The sequence below is a fragment of the Camelus dromedarius genome, chromosome 7 (genome assembly GCF_036321535.1).
Source record: "Camelus dromedarius isolate mCamDro1 chromosome 7, mCamDro1.pat, whole genome shotgun sequence".
NCBI lineage: Eukaryota > Metazoa > Chordata > Mammalia > Artiodactyla > Camelidae > Camelus > Camelus dromedarius.
In genome coordinates, this window is record NC_087442.1 from 16,043,477 (window position 1) to 16,065,172 (window position 21,696).

General features: G+C 44.8%; 1 protein-coding gene across 3 annotated transcripts in view; it reads left to right on the top strand.

The window, feature by feature from the left end:
• Positions 1–21,696, top strand: part of LOC105091610 (solute carrier family 23 member 1) — a 47,865-nt gene that overhangs the window by 22,111 nt on the left and 4,058 nt on the right. For 2 of the 3 annotated variants that reach the window (XM_064487336.1, XM_010983154.3), the window contains 8 exons: positions 6,635–6,816; positions 7,758–7,878; positions 8,990–9,146; positions 9,966–10,219; positions 17,084–17,248; positions 17,639–17,747; positions 18,921–19,016; positions 20,327–21,493. In XM_064487336.1, coding sequence (XP_064343406.1) covers positions 6,635–6,816; positions 7,758–7,878; positions 8,990–9,146; positions 9,966–10,219; positions 17,084–17,248; positions 17,639–17,747; positions 18,921–19,016; positions 20,327–20,586 — 1,344 coding nt within the window. In that variant the 3' untranslated portion in view covers positions 20,587–21,493. Of the gene's footprint in view, positions 1–6,634; positions 6,817–7,757; positions 7,879–8,989; positions 9,147–9,965; positions 10,220–17,083; positions 17,249–17,638; positions 17,748–18,920; positions 19,017–20,326; positions 21,494–21,696 lie in introns of those variants that run through there. The other variant, XM_064487337.1, reaches the window with a different exon arrangement.

Sequence of the window (21,696 nt, forward strand, 5' to 3'; positions counted from 1 at the left end):
TGAGGGCAGGAGAAAGTGATGTCTCAGTTCAAGCAGAAAGCGATTCACTCTTCTTCTGCCCTTTGGTTCTGTTGGGCCCCTGAAAGGATTGGATGGCACTCACCCACATTGGGTAGGGCCATTTGCTTTACTCAGTTCACCAATTCAAATGCTAATCTCCTCTGGAAACACCCTCACAGACACACCCAGAAATAATGTTCTATCAGCTATCTGGGCATCCCTCAACCCAGTCAAGCTGACACATAAAATTCACCATCACAGTATTTATATGTTCAACTTAAGTAAACACTAGCAAATACGTTTTCAAAGTGGATGCTCCCGTTTACACTCCCACCAGCATTGTGTGTGAGTTCCAGATTCTCCACATTCTCACCAATATTTTCTATCTTTTTCATTTTAGCCACTCTGGTAAGTGCATGATGGTAAACTTGTATCTTTCTTTTATGATGCTACTGAATGATTCAGAGTTAACTGTTATTGTCTGTCCTCATCCTGTAGTTCTATTTGACCCTCTGGGGTCTCTTTTGCTCCTCCGTGTATCACATTAGCTGGTGATTGGAGGTTTATATTGGATATCCCAATATAAACTTTGTCATTTATCATTATTTCCATGATTTTCATTTCATTGAGTATCATGTAAATGACCTATATGAACTCATAATTAGCCCATGACCCATTTTAATCTTATACAAAAGTTCAAACAACAGACCACGTCCTAAATATGCCAGCATCATGATAGGAACTGGCTGCTTCCACAGTGCTCACTCCTCATTGTCCATCCCGTACAGCCCAGTATATTCCTGGTCTAGTCTTAATAGATGTGCTTCAGTTTGGTAGAATCAACTCTGATGCTAGCACCCCTCATCCTAGATTGAAGATGTATTTAGAAATATGGCTAAGAAATCATTTTCATATTTCCAGCATTTTAAATGCAAAGGGAAAAATTAGCATTTCTTGAAACAATAATTTGATGACTCCTGTTCTTTCTGCTGCCATCTTCCTGCTTGCCCACTGGGAGCTCTTCTTAACCCATCCCCTTCCTCCTATTGAAGGAGATGATTGAGTCTTTCTCTGTTGGCCTTTAATAATGGGCAGCGAAAGTAACTCTGTTAAACCCTTTATGAGTGTCCTTCCCCAGGATACTTTCAAATGATTTAACAAGTATATTGTCACTGCAGCCTCTGCACTGGGTACGATGCTTCCTGAAAGCACCAGACTTCCCAATCTGGCCCATAAATCCCATCGGAATTCCAGTAAGTCAAATTAGATTGATTCCTGTTATTCCTGTCTCAGGGAACACAACCAAATGCCTGCTCCTGGGAAAATAGGGTTTCTTACCCTTGTATTTCCCATCCTGTCCTTTACAAATTGTTCCACTGGTGACTCATTTTTGTGCCCCACGTTTAGCTGGATCTTACACTATCCTACCCTGAAAAGCCTGTCTTCTGAGCTTTCGTCACTCACATTTTGTTGCTTCAAGCACACATTCTGATTTTGCAGTAATTTCACTGCTTTGGGGAAATGATATAAAATAAGAAAAGACCGCTTGATACTGTATTTCTTGGTCCACTCCTGTCCTGTTCATGCTGCAAAAAATGATCCTTGGACTGTTTGATATATAATTTGATATTCGTGCTGGTAGGCAATCTGGGTTGCTAGTCTCTTTCTAGTAATGGGGCCAGGGCTTCAGTTGCAAGATAGACATAGCTCAAACCAGAAAAACTGTCAATACCAGTTTTAAAAAGTGTTAAAACCTCCCATGCTCTGTGGACTGCCCAGTAAAGGCAGCCTGCCAGCTTTGTGATGGGACACTTACCCTCATATTCTCCCACCAAAGGCTCACATGCACATTGCTGTTGGCAGCCTGGGTCATCCTAGGCAACACATGTGGCTTCAGAGAGAGGTGGGTGAGCCCACGTGTGCATGGCCTGTGGCCTGAGGTGCCATCTCGTGGGCCCTACGTTCAAAATCATACTTCCCTCTTCTTTTTTAAGGGGCGTCGATGTGAACCACCAGGATTTGAGATTTGACAATAAAGTCCTGTCCCACAAAAGGTGAAATTTCATTAGAGCCTTATATGGGCCACTTGCCAGACCGAGCGGCTACTTCAGTGGCCACAGCCCATGAGGCTGTGTAAGTCTGAAGGGATGACTCTGGGTGTTTACATGTGCACTGCCAGTCACATCACACGTAACTCATTCCACTGGCTGCGTTTAGCCTTGCCTTCCTTCCTCCAGCAAGGTCCTTCTTTTGAAATGTTACTTTCTTCCAGTCTCAGTCTTTCTCAGGTGGATGAGCAGCACCATCAGCAAGACACCAATTAGTGCTTTTTATTCATTTATTTAAAAAAATTTGGGGAGGGGAGATAATCAGGTTGGTTTATTTGTTTGTTTTTAACAGAGGGACTGGGGATTGAACCCAAGACCTTGTGCATGCTAAGCTGACACTCTGCTACTGAGCTGTAACCTCTCCCTCCAACCAGTGCTTTTTAAATTCAGAGACCTGCATAGTGGGATTCAAGTCGTGTTGATAGTTAGGTTATCTAGTGAGGAGTGTCCATCCAGGAGAGGGGGGACTGTCACTTGCTCATGGATCCTGTGAACCCCTCCTTGTGTGACTGTCTTTTCTTTTCCTGAATATAATTACTTCCTTTTAATCATCAAATTCTGTTGATCAGCCCCTTCCTTATTTGAGTGTCTTTCTGAAATCACTTAAGATTTGAAGAGACACCTCTGATCTTGTGATTATTTGGTGCCATTCAGTAGGGGTCTGATTCGAAATAGTGCCCAGTAGCAGACTAGTTAAGCCTGGTCTTTCAAAGGGAGACTGGTTGGGTAGCTGCTCTGGGCCACATCTGCACCAAACACCCCACAGCAGAGCTGAAGCCCCCTTTGCCGGGGCTTTTGCCGGGGTCAGTCCTCATTCAGCGTGGACACAACCACCGACATGCTGGTATCTCAGGAGCACCGTGCTGATAAGGATACCAATCTGAGACCAGTCTGAGCCATAGCTTGTGAATTTCAGCCAGAACTTTCTGCTCTTCTTCCCTTTCAAAAACAGTCTTTCTGCACGTGCCTGTGCTCTGATACACAGTCCAGCAGTGCGCCCAGGTGTGGACGGCCTTCAGTGATCTATCAAGTCCTTGTGCTTCCTTTTCTCGCAGGGTGGTCCCAGAGTTAACAGGGGTTTTTAATCTTTAAAGAACTTTTCCATGTAGTTCCAGATGAAGATATACTTAAGAATTTCATTTGTCACGCTGGTGGGCCTTGGATATTTACCAAGTCAACTGACCAGTCTCCAAATGCCATGTGTTGTACCACCTTTTCCAAAGCAGGTGTGTTTTTCCTTCAGTGCAGTCTAGCTTTATTACATCATCAGTAACATGAATCACAAAACACACGTGGTTTGAGGCTTTTTGGGGTTTGTTTTCTTTCCTGCTCTCTTCCAGGGAGCCAGTATTTGGCTTTGATAAATCCAAACTAAAACTAAGCAAAGAATAAGTGGGGTTTGTCAACAAAAATTCAATTAGCTACCAAGTTAAGAAGAAGAAAAAGGAATTTTTTTCAAGCCAAACTGAGGATTATAACCCAGGAAGCAGCTTCTCAGAAGGATCTGAGAACTGGGAATCGAAGGCAGAGTCATAGATTTTTGAGACAAAGGATCGTACACCAAAATGACATACTGATATATTACACAAAGTTCACCAAGGATCTATGGTCCAGGTAGGCACGTACAAGTCACCAGGACCCCCTGCAGAGCTGGGAAAGAACACTGTTCTCTTAAGCAGTTACATTGTTAGCGTCAGAAGAAAGGGGAAAAATTGATCTTTCTGGTTGAGCAGGCACTCCCAGCTTTGAGGAGCTCTGGTTAATGTGTAATGTGCACACCGCACATTAGGGAGGGAGGAGGCCCAAACAAACAGAATTTTATGTTTAATTTTTTCTTGTCCTGCCGTAAAATATAAATTCTATCAGTTTTCTTGCCCTGCTCTGCTAGATGCCAGGGTCAGGCTTTCCCGTTCACTCAGCCCTACTGAGAACTATAATTTCTTATGCAAGAATCTCTTGCCTTTATACTATCCAAGAAGAAAGATCTGACAAGTTAATTTGTCTCTTCTATGTAAGCACTGCTGCTGCTTGAATCCTTCCTGTGTTCTAATGTCGTGTCTGTCTCAACACTGCAGTGCTACAAACCTTCACCACATGCAGAGGCAGTTACCTTGTGTTCTGAGGCCATGGCATTGGTAGTGAAGGCGGATGTTCAGGGACATGGGTCACGCTGTGTCTGCATTGGGCACAGGATTCCAAGCGACTGACACGCTCATGTCTTTGTTAATACATTTACTGTTTATTTTTGTGTTTGTGATTATATGGAGTCTCCTCTAAAGCAGGAGTCAGCAAACTATGGCTCTTGGACCAAACCCAACCTGTGGTCTGTTTTTTGACTGCTCGCCAACTAAGAATGGTTTTTGTATTTTAAAAGGTTGCTTAAAAAAAAAAAGAGAAGGAAAAGAATGTGACAGAAACTACATGTGATCCACAAAAACCTGAAATATTTACTGTCTGGCCTTTTACAGAAAAATTTTGCCAACTCCTGCTTTAAAACACATGGCCTAGGGGGAGGGTGTAGCTCAAGTGGCAGAGCACATGCTTAGCATACACAAGGTCCTGGGTTCAATCCCCAGTCCCGCCTCTAAGAATAAAGAAGTAAACCTAATTACCTCCCCCACCAACAACAAAAAAATCACAGGGCCTAGAATAGGGGTTCCTCTTGTTCAGATCCAAAACAGGGGCCTCCGCTATTTTTCCAGGTGTCCCACAGGGAGCCCAACCCAGAGTCTTATCTGTGGCATTTCAGCTCCATCTGCTGGCCCAGTGTTTTTCACCAGAGCTGTAAGTCAGGGGGAGTTCTTCGAAGTTTCAACCTCATTTTATTAATTGACTAATTGGTTTAATTCACTGAGCCAGCCTATTGGACTTTAAGGTAGATTTTCCATGTTTCACTGAGTTATATTTGATCACACACATTACAAGTCTTGAAGCTACTGATGGTTAGTGGTCCAACTGTACATCACAATACTAATGTGATGCAAATACAGGACCAATAGGAATGTTGTTACTTACTAGGGTATAAGCAGTAATGGAGAAGACAAATAAACAATGATTATATTTTAAGAATACGGTGAAGGAAAAAGTAGAAAACTCTGGGAGGAAATGGCCAGCTCATTTTTTTTTTAAAAAAACACACTAAACCAGTTTAAGCTTCACCTTTCAGTATTATGGTGGTTTTTAAAAGTATACGTACTTATATATGCTTATATAAAAGTGATATGAATGACAGCAGTGGTGCAAAGACTAGGTGGGAGAAATTAGGATTGTTTTGTTACTGTAGGGTACTCACACTACTCATAAAGTAGTATAGTGTTATTTGAAAGTGGACTTGGATTTGTTGTAAATGTATATTGCAAACTCTAGGGCAACTACTACAGGGGAAAAAAAGGATAACTGATATGCCAAGAAAGGAGAGTAAATGGAATCATATAAAAAACTCAAAAACCACAAAAGGCAGAAAAAGAGTGGAAGACAAAATTAGAAACAAAGAACACGAACAACAAATAAAAAACAGTAACAAATATGGTGGATATTAATCCAAGATATCACTAATCACTTTGGGCACCTTTGGTCTAAACGCACTGATTAAAAGAGATTGTCAGAGTGGATCAAAAAACAAGACCCAACTGCATGTTGTCCAGGAGAAACCTATTTTAAATATAAAGATACATATCGATTAAAAGTAAATGGATGGAGAGTATTCCATGTTAACACTAATCAAAAGAAAACAGGAGTCACACTTCTTTCTTTCCAGAAAGAGCAGACTTCAAAGTAAGGAAAGTTTTCAGGGATAAAACAGAATGTAAAACACCCAAGTTAGTAAAGTGAAAAAGAAGTAAACTCAGTCAGTCCAAGAGATCTGAGGTTGGTAAACTACAACCCATGAGCCACATCTGGCCAGTTGTCTGTTCTTTATACAGCCCCCAAACTGAAGACAGTTTTATGTTTTAAACTGTCAAAAAAATCAAATGAATAATAATACTTGCTGACATGTCAAAATTACATGAAATTCAGATTTCCGTGTGCCTACCGGTGGAGCTGTATTGGGACACGGCCAGGCTCACTTGTTCACATCTTACCTGGAAAAGTCTCGCCTCAGCCTGTGTGGCCCACAGGGCCTCAGCTCTCCACTCTCTGGTCCTTTACAGAAAACCTTTGCCCACCCCTGCAACGGAAAGTAGGGAAACAGAGAAAAATAAAGCGGCAAGTTGTTCAGTACACTACTGGGTGATGCCAGTGTTATGTATTATGCATCATCAGCAGCATCACTATGAACAATAAATCATCTTGAAGACTACTTCCTGAAAAACTTCACATTAAGTGAAAATGTCCAACAGGCGGTTGGAAATACAGGACTGGAGAGAGGAGTGAGGTCAGAGCTCTCCTTCCCTCAGTCCCTTTGGGGTCCAGTTTTGCCCCTGCACTGACGCCGAAATTGCCACCAGTCCCCGTGGCCTGGGTCAGACTGAGGCCCTGGCCCTTGTTGCAGGCTCTCAGGTGCTGAGCCCACACTCCCTTTTCAGCTGCAGGGAGCCATCATGGTCGCTTCCTGTGTCCAGATGCTGGTGGGCTTCTCTGGCCTCATTGGCTTTCTCATGCGCTTCATTGGCCCCTTGACGGTTGCTCCGACCATCGCCCTGGTGGCCCTGCCTCTCTTTGATACTGCGGGCAGTGACGCTGGGATCCACTGGGGGATTGCCGCCACGTAAGTTCTCTCCGGGGAGGGAGGATCATCTAAGTTCTTTGACGGAAGATTACCCAGTAAGAATAATGAGTCCTGGACATTGGCAAACTCTTGTGGTTTACAAATAACTTCCCTGAACATTACCATACCTTAAAAAGCAGTGAAAAAAAAAATCAGTGAAATGGCTATTTATAATGTATTGTCGCTATTTATTATGTTACTAGTACTCACAGGAAATGAGTTCATCGCAAGCAGTGTATAAACACACTTAGTGTAGTGTTCACAGAAAGCTGATGCGCCTGTCCCCTGCCTCCTAGGTTTTCACTGAGCAAACGCTTGTAAACTTCCGGAACCTGGGAAGGGTGCAAAGACATGGCCCCAGCTCTTCAGCACTTTGTAGTGCGGGAAAGGGATAAGATGTGGATCTAAGTACCTGTGACACCAGGAGACAGTGATGAGAGTCACAGACTGCCGTGCTTGTTCAGGGGACGGAGTGGTGACAGCCAGCTTAGGGGGTGGTCAAGAAAGTTTCCTGGAAAAAGAGGCCTTCAGCACTTAAACTGAGCTTTAAGGGACTTGAGGATGACACAGGATGCGCTCATTCACTCTGTCCGTTGTGGTCTGATCATAGGACCTGCAGGACGACCTGGACGAGCAAATGGTCTCTGACTCTGGCCTCACTGGCTCTAACTGCTGACTCTGTCCGGCTGCCCTGCTTATTTCTCTTAGGCTCCAAGGGCGTGGTCCCCTCACTGCTCCTCTTCAGACACCAGCAGCTTCTGAAAAGGACCCGCCTACCTTTTCAGAGCCCACTGAAGAGTGGGGCCTATGTGGGGACCCTCCCAGCACAGCACCTGTGCCCCCTGCCCCGTCCCAGAGACACGTGGTGGCCCAGCTTCCCAGACCCTCACTCAGGACAAGCCCCAGCTCGCCAGGTTGGGTGTGGTTTGTTTCTGTTTCAGGACTGTCTTCCTCATCGTGCTGTTTTCTCAGTACCTGAAAAGCATCGCGGTGCCTGTGCCCGTTTACGGACGAGAGAAGAAGTGTCACACCTCTAAGTTCTACCTGTTTCAGGTCTTCCCTGTAAGAAGCACTCCCACCCTCTGCCATTCATAGTCGACTCACCTGGAGAGGGAGGGCAGCCTTTTGCATTCCCAGATGGCCCCCGAGTCACATGCTTTCCACCTGCAGTGGCCTCACCTCCTCAGCCTCTCTTAATCCCCCTGTCTCACCCCGCACCCTGAGAGCAGTGGGAGCCCCCTGACCACAGGTGTAATGCCGTGTGTGTAATGTCCCAGCTCTTTCCTCAGTGCTTCTCGTCCAGGAGCAGAGAGCTCGCCCTAGGTTGCTGCCCTGGGCACCAGTGTGGGACAGGCTTGTCGTGTTCCTGGCCGTCCTCATAGCATGGCACCGGGAGACCGCCAGGCTCACCACTAAGGATTCAAAACTAAAGGCCAGGTTGCTTAGGCCAGATTTTTTCTCACTAGCCCATGGGTAATCCAAATACCCAGGGATGATGGTGACACCTCCCTTTCAGAGCCATCTCTGTTGAATTTGGTCCTCACTGTCAAGCAGGTACAGCTGCAAACCACAAAATGTGTTTTCAGGTTTCATTTATCTGTAAATTACATTCCGCTTTGTCAGTAATGATCCACATAATGATCTCATTGACCCTTCAACAACCCTGTAGGCCAGTAGTTCTAAAATTCAGTGTGCGTAACAATCTCTTGGGGACATTGCTAAAAATAGAGGGTTGGGGGTTCCACCACCAGAGATTAAAAATCAGTATATCTGAAGACCCTGTTTTAAGAAATCCTGCTTCAGGTTTTGCAGAACAATGGTTGTAATTCCCATTATCTGTGTAGGAAACTGAGGCCCAGAGGGTTTGACCCAAGGTCATGTGACCAGCAAAGAGCAGAAAGGGAGCCAGACTGCACTCCTTCTGACCCAGGCCGTGTCCACTTTCCTAGACATTTCTGCCTCTACTTGACACAGGGTGTCCCCGTGGTTTATTCTGTATGTTCCTTTAATACACTAGTTATCCACGGACACAGCAGATTCCTGTTGTCACTGACAGTGTTCGTAACCCAACACTTCCTCATTTGAAAGAGCTTTGCTGACTCCCAGCTTTGCCCGGCCCCCGTGGGAGGTGTTGGCGGGGTGGGGCGAGTGTGAAGGCACCTCCCTCTGGCAGGTGCTGATGGGGCTCTGCATTTCCTGGCTGCTCTGCTTTGTGCTCACCATCACCAACGCCCTCCCCTCGGTACCCACAGCCTACGGGTACCTCGCCCGAACTGACACCAAAGGCAACGTCCTGAACCAGGCTCCTTGGTTTCGTCTCCCTTACCCAGGTAACGAGAAGATGGGGCCCATCTTGCCTGGGACACGTCTCCCAGGACGGCGCAGGCGGGTGAGCACTGGAGGGAGGGTTAAATAGAGCCAGGGAGAGATTGCCTTCAGGGGTCTGACAAGGAGGGACAGGCCCTGGGGAGAGACCCCCCCTAAGAGAAGAAGAGACCCTTGGGTTGTCCTAAGAGCCCTGTGGGGGTGGTAGACCAAAGGCTTCCACTCCCAGACCTACTCCAAGCTGGCCCACATGCCTCATCCGCTCCTCCATGTTGCTCAGACCCCATAGCCTGGGACTGGGGAGAGGACAGAGAGGTCCCAAACCCCTAGCTGACCTTTGTGTCTTCTCCTGGATTTGGTGGATCCCATGCAAGGGAGGCTCATGATTGAATTAGAACATTTCCAGGCAGGTGGTCAAGACCATCCCTTAGGCCACGTCTGGTCTCCTTTCCCTGCACTTCATGGCTCAGGATGTGCAAATAACCAGGCTCCAGTGAGGGCTGGCCTGGCCTTATGGACTGGGGAGCTAGCGCCTTCCTCAGTAAGAATCTTGGCTTCAGAATGCATCAAGGCCTTCCTGGGAAGAGGCCTGGTTGCTGGCCCTTTCTATGCACAGTGACCTCAAGATCAGGGCATCTGACCTACCTTCAGGGAGGCATGGTAGGGCAGGAGTCCCAGACAAAGCCTCAGGATAGTTGTGGGGTTGGAAGACGTGTTATCCAGTCTTTAAAGCCTTCCAGAGAACCCTCTGGCAAAGAAGTTATTTGGAGTTCAGCAGAATTGTTATCTTCTGGATTAATGTTCCCTCTTCATTGAATTTTCAGGACAGTGGGGCCGCCCCACCATCAGCCTGGCTGGGGTCTTTGGGATCATCGCAGGGGTGATCTCTTCCGTGGTGGAGTCAGTAGGCGATTATTATGCCTGTGCCCGCCTGGTGGGGGCACCACCTCCTCCTAAGCATGCCATCAACCGAGGCATTGGCATCGAGGGCCTCGGCTGCCTGCTGGCAGGGGCCTGGGGGACGGGGAACGGCACCACGTCCTTCAGCGAGAATGTCGGCGCGCTGGGCATCACCAGGGTGAGGCTGCTAACATGGGCCCTGGGGGCACAGGCTAGGAGTCTGAATCTGTCATCAGTCTTAATCTCTTGTTGTTGCTGCAACAAATGATCACAAACTTAATGGCTTTCAATAACCCAAACTGATTTATTGTTTTTCTGCTCTGAAGGTCAGAAGTCCAACATGGGTCTCTCAGGGCTACAATAGAGGTATTGGCAGGGCCGTGTTCCTTTCTGGAGGCTCCGGGGAGAATCCATTTTCTTCTTTTTCCATCACCCTAGAGGCTGTTTATGACCCCTTTTCTCCATTGTCAAAGCCAGCAGGGGTGCATCTCTCTGATCTTCCTTAGTCACGTCTCCCACTGACCACAGCTGGGGAAGATACTCTGCTTATGAGGAGCCATGTAATTAGATTGGACCCACCTGGATAATTCAGGGCACTCTCAGCATCTCAAAATCCTGAGCTTAATCGCACTGCCAAGTCCCCTTGCCACGTAAGGGAACATACAGGTCTGGGGATTAGAGCATGGACGTCTTTGAGGAGCCATTCCCCTGCTTACCGTACTTGACTTTCTTGGTTGTGGCCACCTGGTCACCTCCACCTGAATGTCCCAAGGGTACCTCACACTCAGTATGGCCTCTGTGATACTCAGTACATGCCCTCACCCTTACCTCCCCCTGCCCCGTAAACCTTTTCTTAGTGAATTAACCCAAGTTATCCTTAACTTCTCTCTGCCCTGCGCCCCTCACAGTGGCCTTTATTTTCTCAAAACGCCTACTGCCCTCCTGTCCTCTTCTCCTTTCCCAGTCCCACAGCCTTATCATCTCCAGCTGGACACACACTGTCCTGGACGGTCTCTCTTCCCAGGATCTTGACCATCTCCACTCTTACTACCACGTGGCTGCCCAAGGATTTTCCTGGAACCCAGATTTGTCTCTGCTTAAAATCTCTCCTGGCTCCCGTTTTCCACAGGAAGCCCCATAAGGTCAGCAGGAATTCTTCAAGATGGTGCTTTCTAAGGTGACTTAGAAAAGAATATCATTACGACGTTGCTTTTCCATGCACTTCAGTGTATAGGTGCAGTGTTTCCCAGCACAAGTCCTGTGAGCTTTGGGAAATACAGATTCCCCACCCACATCCCCACCCTGCATTTTCTGATAGCTCCCTCAGACCTCTCCACCTCTGTACCCTGCAGGGCCTCAGGCCCACAGTGGGAGCTAAAATCTGAGCAAACAGCAGAGCCAGCACCCACCCCTACGGCAAGTTCTGTGTGCTTTGACACTGTGGGCTCTTTGATGTTTTCCCAAAGTTTAGTGCAAGTGAGAGGAACGTTTTCACCCGTGTGGGCCACTGACCCACACAGAAATGTAACAGGAATGACCTACATAAATATAAAGCAGCGAGTATTTTTCCTGCTAAAGTAAACAAATCTTATGCAGAACAGAAAATCATGTTCAGTAAACAGAACAAGCATTTCTTTAGTATATCATTTCTAAATTAAGACCCTCTAGAGGAGGAGAGCAGGGAAGAAAGTACGGAGACAGAGCTGGCTACAGACCCCATAGGAGATGGATTAACCCTGGTCTAGAGTCACACCTCCCCCTTGTGGCCCCGCGTTGCATCTGCATTGATGGGCTCTGACCTGATCTTGGTTCTCCCCGTGGGGAGAAATCAGACTGGAAGCCAGAGACCTCCTATCACTTCTCCAGGACGTCATGGCTCCCAGCCCAGGTGTCAGTCCTGAGATCAGAAGAGGCCCAGGGTGCATGATGAATTCTGTGGTGTAAGGATTGCAGATTTCCCACCATTTTTATGAGAGCATCAGCAAATCCAAAGGGCATTTAGCTGAACCTGACAAATTGATCTGTTGTGCTTAGATTCATGCCTTTGTTCCCACAGTTCACTGTTAGGGTTGTAAACAAAACAAAAAGCTCTTTTGATGTGGTTAATTCTTATCACATGTCTTCTAATGAAGACAGTTAAATAAATAAGCTCTTAGACTGGAAAGAAAAATAGGCAAAGGCAGAATCTGCTAGTTTATTTCTGCATTAATAGACTTCAGGTAGTTTACATTAGAGTATCTTTAAAATTTTTTGTTTTAATTGTGGTAAAAGGCACATTAGGTAAAATCTACCATCTTATTCTTAAGCGTACGGCTCAGCAGTATTAAGTGTATTCATCATTGTGTAACAGATCTCCAGAACTTTTTCTTCTTGCAAAGCTGAAACTATACTGGAGTATCTTTTAAGGACTGGGAGGAGACACAAATGGATGAGAAAACATTCAAGAACTACCTAAAAACATTCATTGATAATAGACTTATGACAGGAAATTCAGACATTTGCAGTTCAACTCTAACTTCTGAGGATGCTGCTGAATGCATCAAGGTCAGAGGTCATTTTGTCTTACTGGTAGCTGTCACTCAAACCCTGGACACAGCCCTTGACTAGCACAACAGTCAATGATGTCTAGCTGTATGATAGCTGTGTGTGCCTGGCCCTGGGACGGGCTCTGGGTTGGGGTGGGATGTGGACCACAGCCTGTTTTTCACAGCGGTGTTTGTTTTTTAAATCTTTGTAGAAACTTAATTTTATTTCAAGATCTAACAGTCACTCTAAGGGAGTGACACGCACTTCCTTAGCATTCCCAAACTCCTAGCTACTTGAAAAACTCCATGCAAACCACAATTAGTGGTGACGCTAGCACAACAACTAATCCTCCATAGAAATGAACTAGAGAAAAACTCATTTTTAAGATTCTTGATTTTGGACCAGTTAATGCTGTATAAATACCATCGGAAGGAGCCTCATCTCAGTTTTATCTTAATGAACATCCATATAGATGAAGGAGGAATCGTTTACACATAGTCCATAATAATTGCTTGCTGAGAAAATCTAACTTGCCCTAATTAATTAAGAAAATGTATCAATTAATAATAATGAAGTGACTTTTGTAGAGGGAACTTTTTGAAATGTAAATCACATCATATCACTCCCCTGCTTAACATGACTATCGAGTTTCCTTTGTCTTTGGATTTTTAACTGTGGTAAAATACACATAACATAAACTTAGCATCTTACCATTTCTAAGTCTACAGTTCAATAAAGTACATCTTAATTGTGCAGCCAATCTTCAGAACTTTCTCTTGCAAAACTGCAATCTGGATCAATTGAACAACAACTCCTTATTGGCGCTGTCTCGGCCCCTAGCAACCACCATTCTAGTTTCTGTTTCTAAGAATTTGACTGCTCTAGGGACCTCAGGTAAGTGAAATTATACAGTATTTGTCCTTTTGTGACAGGTTTATTTCGTTTAACGTAATGTTCTCAAGGTTCATCCATGTTGTAGCATGTATCAGAATTCCCTTCCTTTTTAAGGCTGAATAATATTCCATTGTATGAATAGACCACACTTTGTTTATGCCTTATCTTTAGAATTTAGTCTTAACTCCTTTCCATGGCCCTTAAAGCACTTCATTACAGAGCCCTTTCCTTGCTCCCTATCCCATCTCCTGTCTCTCTCCCTGAATCACTCTGCGCCCCCCCACACCAGTCTCCTGCCCCTGGCTTTATTAAGATACACTTGACATATAACATTGTGTAAGTTTAAAGTGTACAATGTGTTTATTTGATACCCGTATATATTGCAATATGATTACCACCTTGAGCTAACAACTCTATCATGTTACCTAATTACCATTTCTTTTTTGTGGTGAGAACATTTAAGATCCACTTCTTTAGCAACTTTTAAGTATACAATACAGTGTTATCTATAACCATGACGCTGTGCCTCAGATCTCCAGAACCTAGGCATCTTCTAGCTGGATGTTTGTACTCTTTGAGGAACACCTCCCCATTTCCCCCGCCCAGCAGCCCTTGTAACCACCATTCTCTCTCTACTTTTACAAGTTTAGCTTTTTTAGATTCCACATATAAATGATATTGTGCACTATTTGTTTTTCTCTGTCTGACTTACTTAACATGTCTTCAAGGTCCATCCATGTTGTCATAAATGGCAAAATTTTATCCTTTTTAATGGATTAACTTTATATAGATTGTGTGTGTGTGTGTGTGTGTGTTCATATATATCACATCTTCTTTATCCATTTACCCGTTGATGGCTACTTAGGTTGTATCCATATCCTGGCCATTGTAAATAATGCTGCAGTGAACGTGGGAAATACATTTTTTTTGCCTTAGTATTTTCATTTTCTTTGAAGAAATACCCAGAAGTGGAATTGCTGGATCATATGGTAGTTCTATTTTTAACTTTTTGAGGAACCTGTGCACTGTTTTCCATAGAGGCTACACCAGTTTACATTCCCACGAACAGTACACAGGATTCCCTTTTCTCCACATCCTCACCAGCACTTGTTACCTCTTGTCTTTTTGATGATGGTCATTCTAAAAGATGTGAGGTGATATCTCACAGTGGTTTTGACGTGCATTTCCCTGATGATTAGTGATGTTGAGCATCTTTTCATGTGCCTGTTGGCCATCTGTATGTCTTCTTTGGGAAAAATGTCTATTCAGTTACTCTGCCCATTTTAAAAGTGTTTGTTTTGTTTGTTGTTATTGAATTGTATGACTTCTTTGTTTATTTTGGATATTAAACCCTTATCTGGTATATGGTTTGCAGATGTTTTCTCCCATTTCATAGGTTGCTTTTTCATTTTGTTGATTGTTTCTTTTGCTGTGCGGAAGCTTTTTAGTTTGTAGTCCCACTTGTTGATTTTCACTTTTGTTGCTTGTGCTTTGGTGTCATGTCCAAAAAAATCATTGCCAAGACCAATGTCAAGGAGCTTCCCTATGTTTTATTTTAAGAGATTTATGGTTTCAGGCCTTACATTTAAGTATTTAATCCATTTAAAGTTACATTTTGTAAGTGTTATTAAGGTAGTGGTTTAATTTCATTTTTTGCATGTGATTATCTAGTTTTCCCAACACTATTTATTGAAGAGACTACCCTTTCCCCATAGAGTTTTCATGGTTCCTTTGTCAGATATTAGTTGACCATAATGCATGGGTTTATTTGTGGGCTTTCAATTCTGTTCATTGGTCTATGTGTCTATTTTTATGTCAGTACCATACTGTTTTGCTTACCGTAGCTTTGTAGTAAAGTTTGAAATCAGGAAGTGTGATGTCTCCAGCTTTATTTTTTTTCCAGATTGCTTTGGCTTTATGGGGCTCTATTGTGGTTATTTATGAATTTTAGGATTTTTTTTTCTGTTTCTGTGAAAAATGCCATTGGAATTTTGATAGGGATTGTACTGAATCTACAGATGGCTTTGGGTAGTATGGATATTTTAACAATATTAATTCTTCTGATCTTGAACATGGGATATCTTTCTATTTATTTGTCTTCAGTTTCTTTCATCAAAGTCTTATTTCACCTCCTTGGTTAAATTCATTCTTAAGCATTTTATTGTTTTGATGCTATTCTTAGTGGAATTTATTTCTTTTTCAAAAGTTTTATTGTTAGTGTAGAGAAAACTGCAACTGATTTCTGTATGTTGATTTTGTATCCTGCAACCTCACTGAATTCATTGATTAATCCTAACAATTTCTTGATGGAGTCTTTAGGATTTTCTATAAATAAGATCATATTGCAAATAAAGATAAATTTTACTTTTTCCTTTTTGATTTGGATGCCTTTTATTTCTCTGTCTTACCTGATTGCTGTGACTATGACTTTCAGTCATATGATGAATAGAAGTGGTGAGAATGGGCACCTTTGTCTTGTTTCTGATTTTAGATGTTAGCTGTAGGCTTTTTGCACATGGCCTTTATTGTGTTGATGTACATTCCTTCTATACTTAATTTGTTGAACGTTTTTACCATGAAAGGATGCTGTATTTTGTCCAGTGCTTTTTCTGCACCTATTGAGATGATCATATGTTTTTATTTTTCACCCTATTAATGTGGTGTATCATATTTATTGATTTGCTATGTTGAGACATTCTTGCATTATGGGGATAAGTCCCACTTGATCATGGTGTATGATTCTTTTAATGTGCTATTAAATTTGGTTTTCTATTTCTTGCACCTGTATTTGTCAGGAATATTGGTCTGTACAGTTGACCCTTGAAAAACATAGGAGTAGGGTGAGGGGGTTAGGGACACCAACCCGCTGTGCAGTTGAAAACCAGTGTACAACTTATAGTTGGCTCACTGAATACATGGTTCTTCCATATCCATGGTTCCTTCATACCTGTGGTTCCACATCCACAGATTCAACCAACCATGGATTAAGCACTGTAGTATTAAGTAAGTACTGTAGTATTTACTACTAAAAAGTATGCAAAAATATAAATGAATCCACACAGTCCAAATTTACATTGTTCAAGGGTCAACTGTACTTTCTTTTCTTGTAGTGTCCTTATCTGGCTTTGGTATTAGGGTAATGCTGGCCTCCTAAAATGAGCTTGTGAAATAAGTATTATCAATCCCACTTGGTAAATTTGGGGGATGACATTTGGAAAGATTAGGTAATGTGCCTAAAGCCACACAGCTAGTTAGAGGCAGAGTTGGGATTGGCTCTCAAACCTGATACTTAACCATTGGCCACTCCATCCCAAGAGAGATTTCTTGTCTCACTGTAAAGGCTCCTTAAAGAAGGAGGATTTGAGTCAGGACTTGAAGACAGGTATGAGAGCAGCAGAGAGGAATGGTGAGGGCAGAAGCTGGAACCCAAGGTCACACCCTCATCCTTTCCCAACCCCATGTTGGGGGGAGAGGGGCCATTTCCAGATCAGGCAGTCCTGCTCCTGCAAGTCTCCTGGAGTGTTGTTGTTCGTGGTGCACCAGGAGCAAGGCAGAGGCCTCTGGGCGTGTGGCCCGGCTGGTACTGAGTTCCTCGCCCACCCCATCTCCCTGAGGGCTGCAGGTGGGGAGCAGGATGGTGATTGTTGCCGCGGGCTGTGTGCTGCTCCTGATGGGCATATTTGGGAAGATCGGGGCTGCATTTGCCACCATCCCAACCCCCGTGATCGGAGGCATGTTCCTGGTGATGTTCGGGGTCATCACTGCCGTGGGGATCTCCAATCTTCAGGTGAGGCAAGGCACCCTTAGAAAAATATTGCATCTCTTGAAAGAAGCCCACGGGGATGTAGATGAACAGAACAAAGTGGGGGCAAGGGAGGAATGGAAGGGACTCCTAGGTCCCAGAAACTGGCTCCAAATTGAAGAAGGAAATAGCCAGAAGCATCCAAACTTCTAAAAAACAAAATTGCATCAGTTCTAATTGGATTATCCAAACCACTCCCCTTCCAGGGTCAAGTGGGAGTTGAGACTTGGGTCAAAGCTTATGCCCTCTGAGTCCAGCTTCCCCTTCCAACCTCCAGGTCGGAGGGAGGGGAGGGGGCTTTGGCGGGGTGTTTGATTGATGAGCAGCACAGGTGCTGATGGCTCTGGGCCTGCCATGGGGGCCTCTCTCCTGCAGTACGTGGACATGAACTCATCCAGAAACCTCTTTGTCTTTGGCTTCTCCATCTACTGTGGGCTCGCCGTTCCCAGCTGGGTGAACAAGAACCCAGAGAAGGTCCACACAGGTGACTCTCTATCCTCTAGACTGTGAACACCCCAGGGGCAGAGCTGGTGGGGTCCTTGGTCTCTGGGAATGTCTGTCACTTAAAAAAAAACACAATTGACTCTGCCACCACGCTGTACTTACTTATTTCCAGTTTTATTGAGATATAATTGACATTCATCACTGAATGAGTTTCAGTGTACAGCATGAAGGCTGACTTACACATACTGTGAAATGATCACCATAATAAGGTTAGTCAACACCCATGTATCATCCCATATAGAAACAATAGAAGGAAATTGGGGGGGGGACTTTTTTCTGCTTGTAATGAGAACTCTTAAGATTTACTCTCTTAATAACTTTCCCGTCTATCATGCAGCAGCATTAACATTAGTAGTCATGTTGTATGCTACATCCTTGTATTTATCTTATAACTGGAAGTGTGTACCTTTTGACCACCTTGCTCCAATTCTTCCTCCCTCTTCTCCCTGCTTGGCAACCACAAATTTTATCTCTTTTTCTATGAGTTTTTTTTTTTGTTTTTTGAAAGATTCTACATATAAGTGAGCTCATACAGTATTTGTCTTTCTCTGTCTGACCTACTTCACTCAGCATAATGCCCTCAGGGTACATCCATATTGTCGTAAATGGCCAGATTTCATTCTTTTTTATGGCTGAATAATATCCATTGTAATTATATACCACATTTTCTTCAATTATTCATCCACTGATGGGCACTTAGGTTGTTCCCACATCTTGGCTATTGTAAATAACGCTGCAGTAAGTGTGGCTTTGCATATGTCTTTTTGAGTTAGTGTTTTCATTTGCTTTGGACAAATACCCAGCAGTGGAATTGCTGGGTCATATGGTAGGTCTATTTTTAATTTTTTGAGGAACCTCCACACTGTTTTCCATATGACTGCATTAATTTACACTCCCACCAACAGTGCATAAGTGTTCCCTTTTCTCCACATCCTCACCAGTACTTCTTAGTTCTTGTCTGTTTTGGTAAAAGCCCTTCTAACAGATGTGAGGTGATATCTCATTGTGGTTTTGATTTGCGTTTTCCTGATGATTAGTTATGTTGAACACCTTTTCAAGTACCTGTTAGCCATCTGTGTATCTTTGAAAAAAAAATCTCTGTTCAGACCCTCTGCCCATTTTTTAATCCCTATCGTTTTTGTCTCCCCTCTAGGAATTCTCCAACTGGACCAGGTCATCCAGGTGCTGCTGACCACGGGCATGTTTGTTGGTGGACTTCTGGGCTTTCTACTGGACAACACCATCCCTGGTAGGGCTCACTTTTGCCGTGTAAGCTAGCAGTTTGGGTAGATGGTCAGCATTTGGACCACCCACATTGCTTCTCTGGCCCCCATTCCCATGTGAGGCTGGCCACAGCATACCCTGGATGGGCCCTGAATCTGGGTGGGGTGTATGGGCATGTCCTATCTAGGGCTGCCATCCCCAAATATCACAGAATGGGGGGCTTAAACAATAGGAATGTATTCTCTCACAGTTTTGGAGACTGAAAGGCCAAGACCAAGGTTTTGCAGGGTTCGTTTCTCCTGGGGCCTCTCTCCTTGGCTTGCAGGTTGATGGCTTTTCCTTCCTGTGCATGCGTCTCTGGTGTCTCTCTGTGTATCCCAATCTCTTCTTCTTATAAAGACACAGATCAGATTAAATTAGAGCCCACCATAAAGACCTCATCTTTTACTTAATCTCCTCTTTGAAGACTGTGTCTTCAAGTACATCCTGATGTTGGGGGAGGGTTAGGGCTTCAACGTATGATTTGGGGGGGGGGGCGGTTACAATTCAGCTCATGAAAAGGCCTTAAGGTGAGCAATACACCAGATGAAAAAAGCAAAAGACACAGCCCCAGCTCTCTTAGAGCTGCAGTCTAGTTGGTGAGGGAGAGAATGCATGATTTCATTCATTTATATTCTAATAAAAACCACAGCAAGAGTGCTGTGTTCCAGGTGCTCTATGCTGAGGATACAAAGAGCAGCAAGACGTGCCCCCTGCCTTCCAGAAATTCACAGGCTAGTAGGGAAGAAAGACATGAAAACAGAACATTACAGTGCAAGATAATAAGTGTGAGGACGAGCCAACCGGGTCCACAAGCACTGAGGACGTTTCAGGCGAAGAGCATGGATCTGCCCTCACTGGTGGCTTTCGGTGCTCCCTTCTTGGTCTGTGACAGCACATGCTTCGTGGTATTCATTTTCCACATTGCTTCTCACCACCAAATGTAAAATGCACCTGCATTCCAGAAACACTGAAACATAGAAAGGCCTGCCCCTGAAGATGAGGATAGAACAGTGGTTCATAGAAGATCGTACCTGTGAGCTCAGGGGACGCCTGACAATGAGCTGAGTTGAGCTGATTTCTTGAGATGGGATTGGAGGAGGAGGAAGAGGAGGAGGAGGAGGAGGAAAAAGATGAGGAGGAGGAGAAAGAGGACGAGGAGGAGGAGTTGCTGCTGGCAGGTACAGGGTGCTGAGAAGAGACCTCGTGAGTGCCCGCAGGGGGCGCCAGAGGCTCCCTCCAGCCAAGTCCGCCTTCCTCGGGGCCCACTCTTGACTGCTCACTGTCTCCTATTAGGAAGTCTGGAGGAGAGAGGCCTCCTGACATGGAATCAAATCCAGGAGGAGTCTGAGGAGACGACTAAGGCCTTGGAGGTCTACAGCCTCCCCTGTGGGATTGGCACCAAGTTCTGCACGTCCTCCTGCACCCGGGGCCTCCCCTTTTGGCCCAGGCTGGAACATGGTGGGAAAGGTGAGGTGGGAGTGAGCCAGCTCACACTCTGCTCCCAGGACTCCTCAGGAGAGCGGCCAAAGGGGGCCACAGAGACCAGGATGTGAGACCTCTGCTTCTGCACGTCCCAAAGCCCTCTCCACCGCCCCACCGAATGCGCTGATCTCCCCGCTCACGTACGGGTGGGCACCCCGCCCTCTCAAGCACCGCTCCACCCCACCCATGGTGGCAGATGAATAAGTATTAGTATTAAATTAAGACCATGACAAGCGTATTTGGATCTGGTCACTTGGTCATCGAGGTCTGGCCTCAAGCTGTATCCTTAGGTGTAACTGCTCCAGCCCTCCCGTCCGCAGTGTAAACCAGTGCAGCCCGATGTCCACACAGAAACCCTCTTAGTCCATGTGCTCTTGGAAGTATTTTGGTGCATTGCGAGGAAGAGGCCCCTTAGAGGGGATGGAGACAGGGCTATTTGCTGAAAGGTGACAGGAACAGTTCTCTTCCTCCTCAAAGAGGCAGGAGGCTTTGCTGGCCCCTCCAAGCCCCTGCCCTTTGTAAACACTGAAGGGCCAGGAAAGCCACAATCTCTGCATATTCCCAGTGCCACACCTCAGGGTCAGCTCATGCATCACAGGAGGATGCAGTGAGGTGGCGAGAGCTGGAGTTGTGGAGTCAGACAGAACTGGGTTTGCGTGTTGGGTTCTCATGGGAAGATGAAACAGTCAAAGCATTTGAGAGGCCTTCGGTGGAGGGGAGCTGCTGCTGTTATGATTTATAAAAAACTGTAAAGAGCCAGGTGAACCTGTTCTCTCTGCATACTCAGTGGGTTAGTCAGGATTTTCTAGATGTGTGTGTGTGTATACATACATATACCTACACATGCAAACATGTGTACAGATTTTATATATATATATACATGTACAAACACACACATATGTATGGGAGGAGAGAGATTAAGACACAGAGAGAGAGTGAGATTTAACAAATGGGCTATGTGATTGTGGAGGCTGGCAAGTCCAAAGTCTGCAGGGAAGAGTTGCGGCCAAAGCCTGAAAGCAGTCACTGGCACAATTCCCTCTTCCTGGGAGAGATCAATCTTTCGGCCTCTTCAGTCCTTCAACTGATTGGATGAGGCCCACCCACATCGTGGAAGATAATCTGCTTTACTCAAAGTCTACTGATTTGAATATTAATCTCATCTAAAAAAATACCTTCAC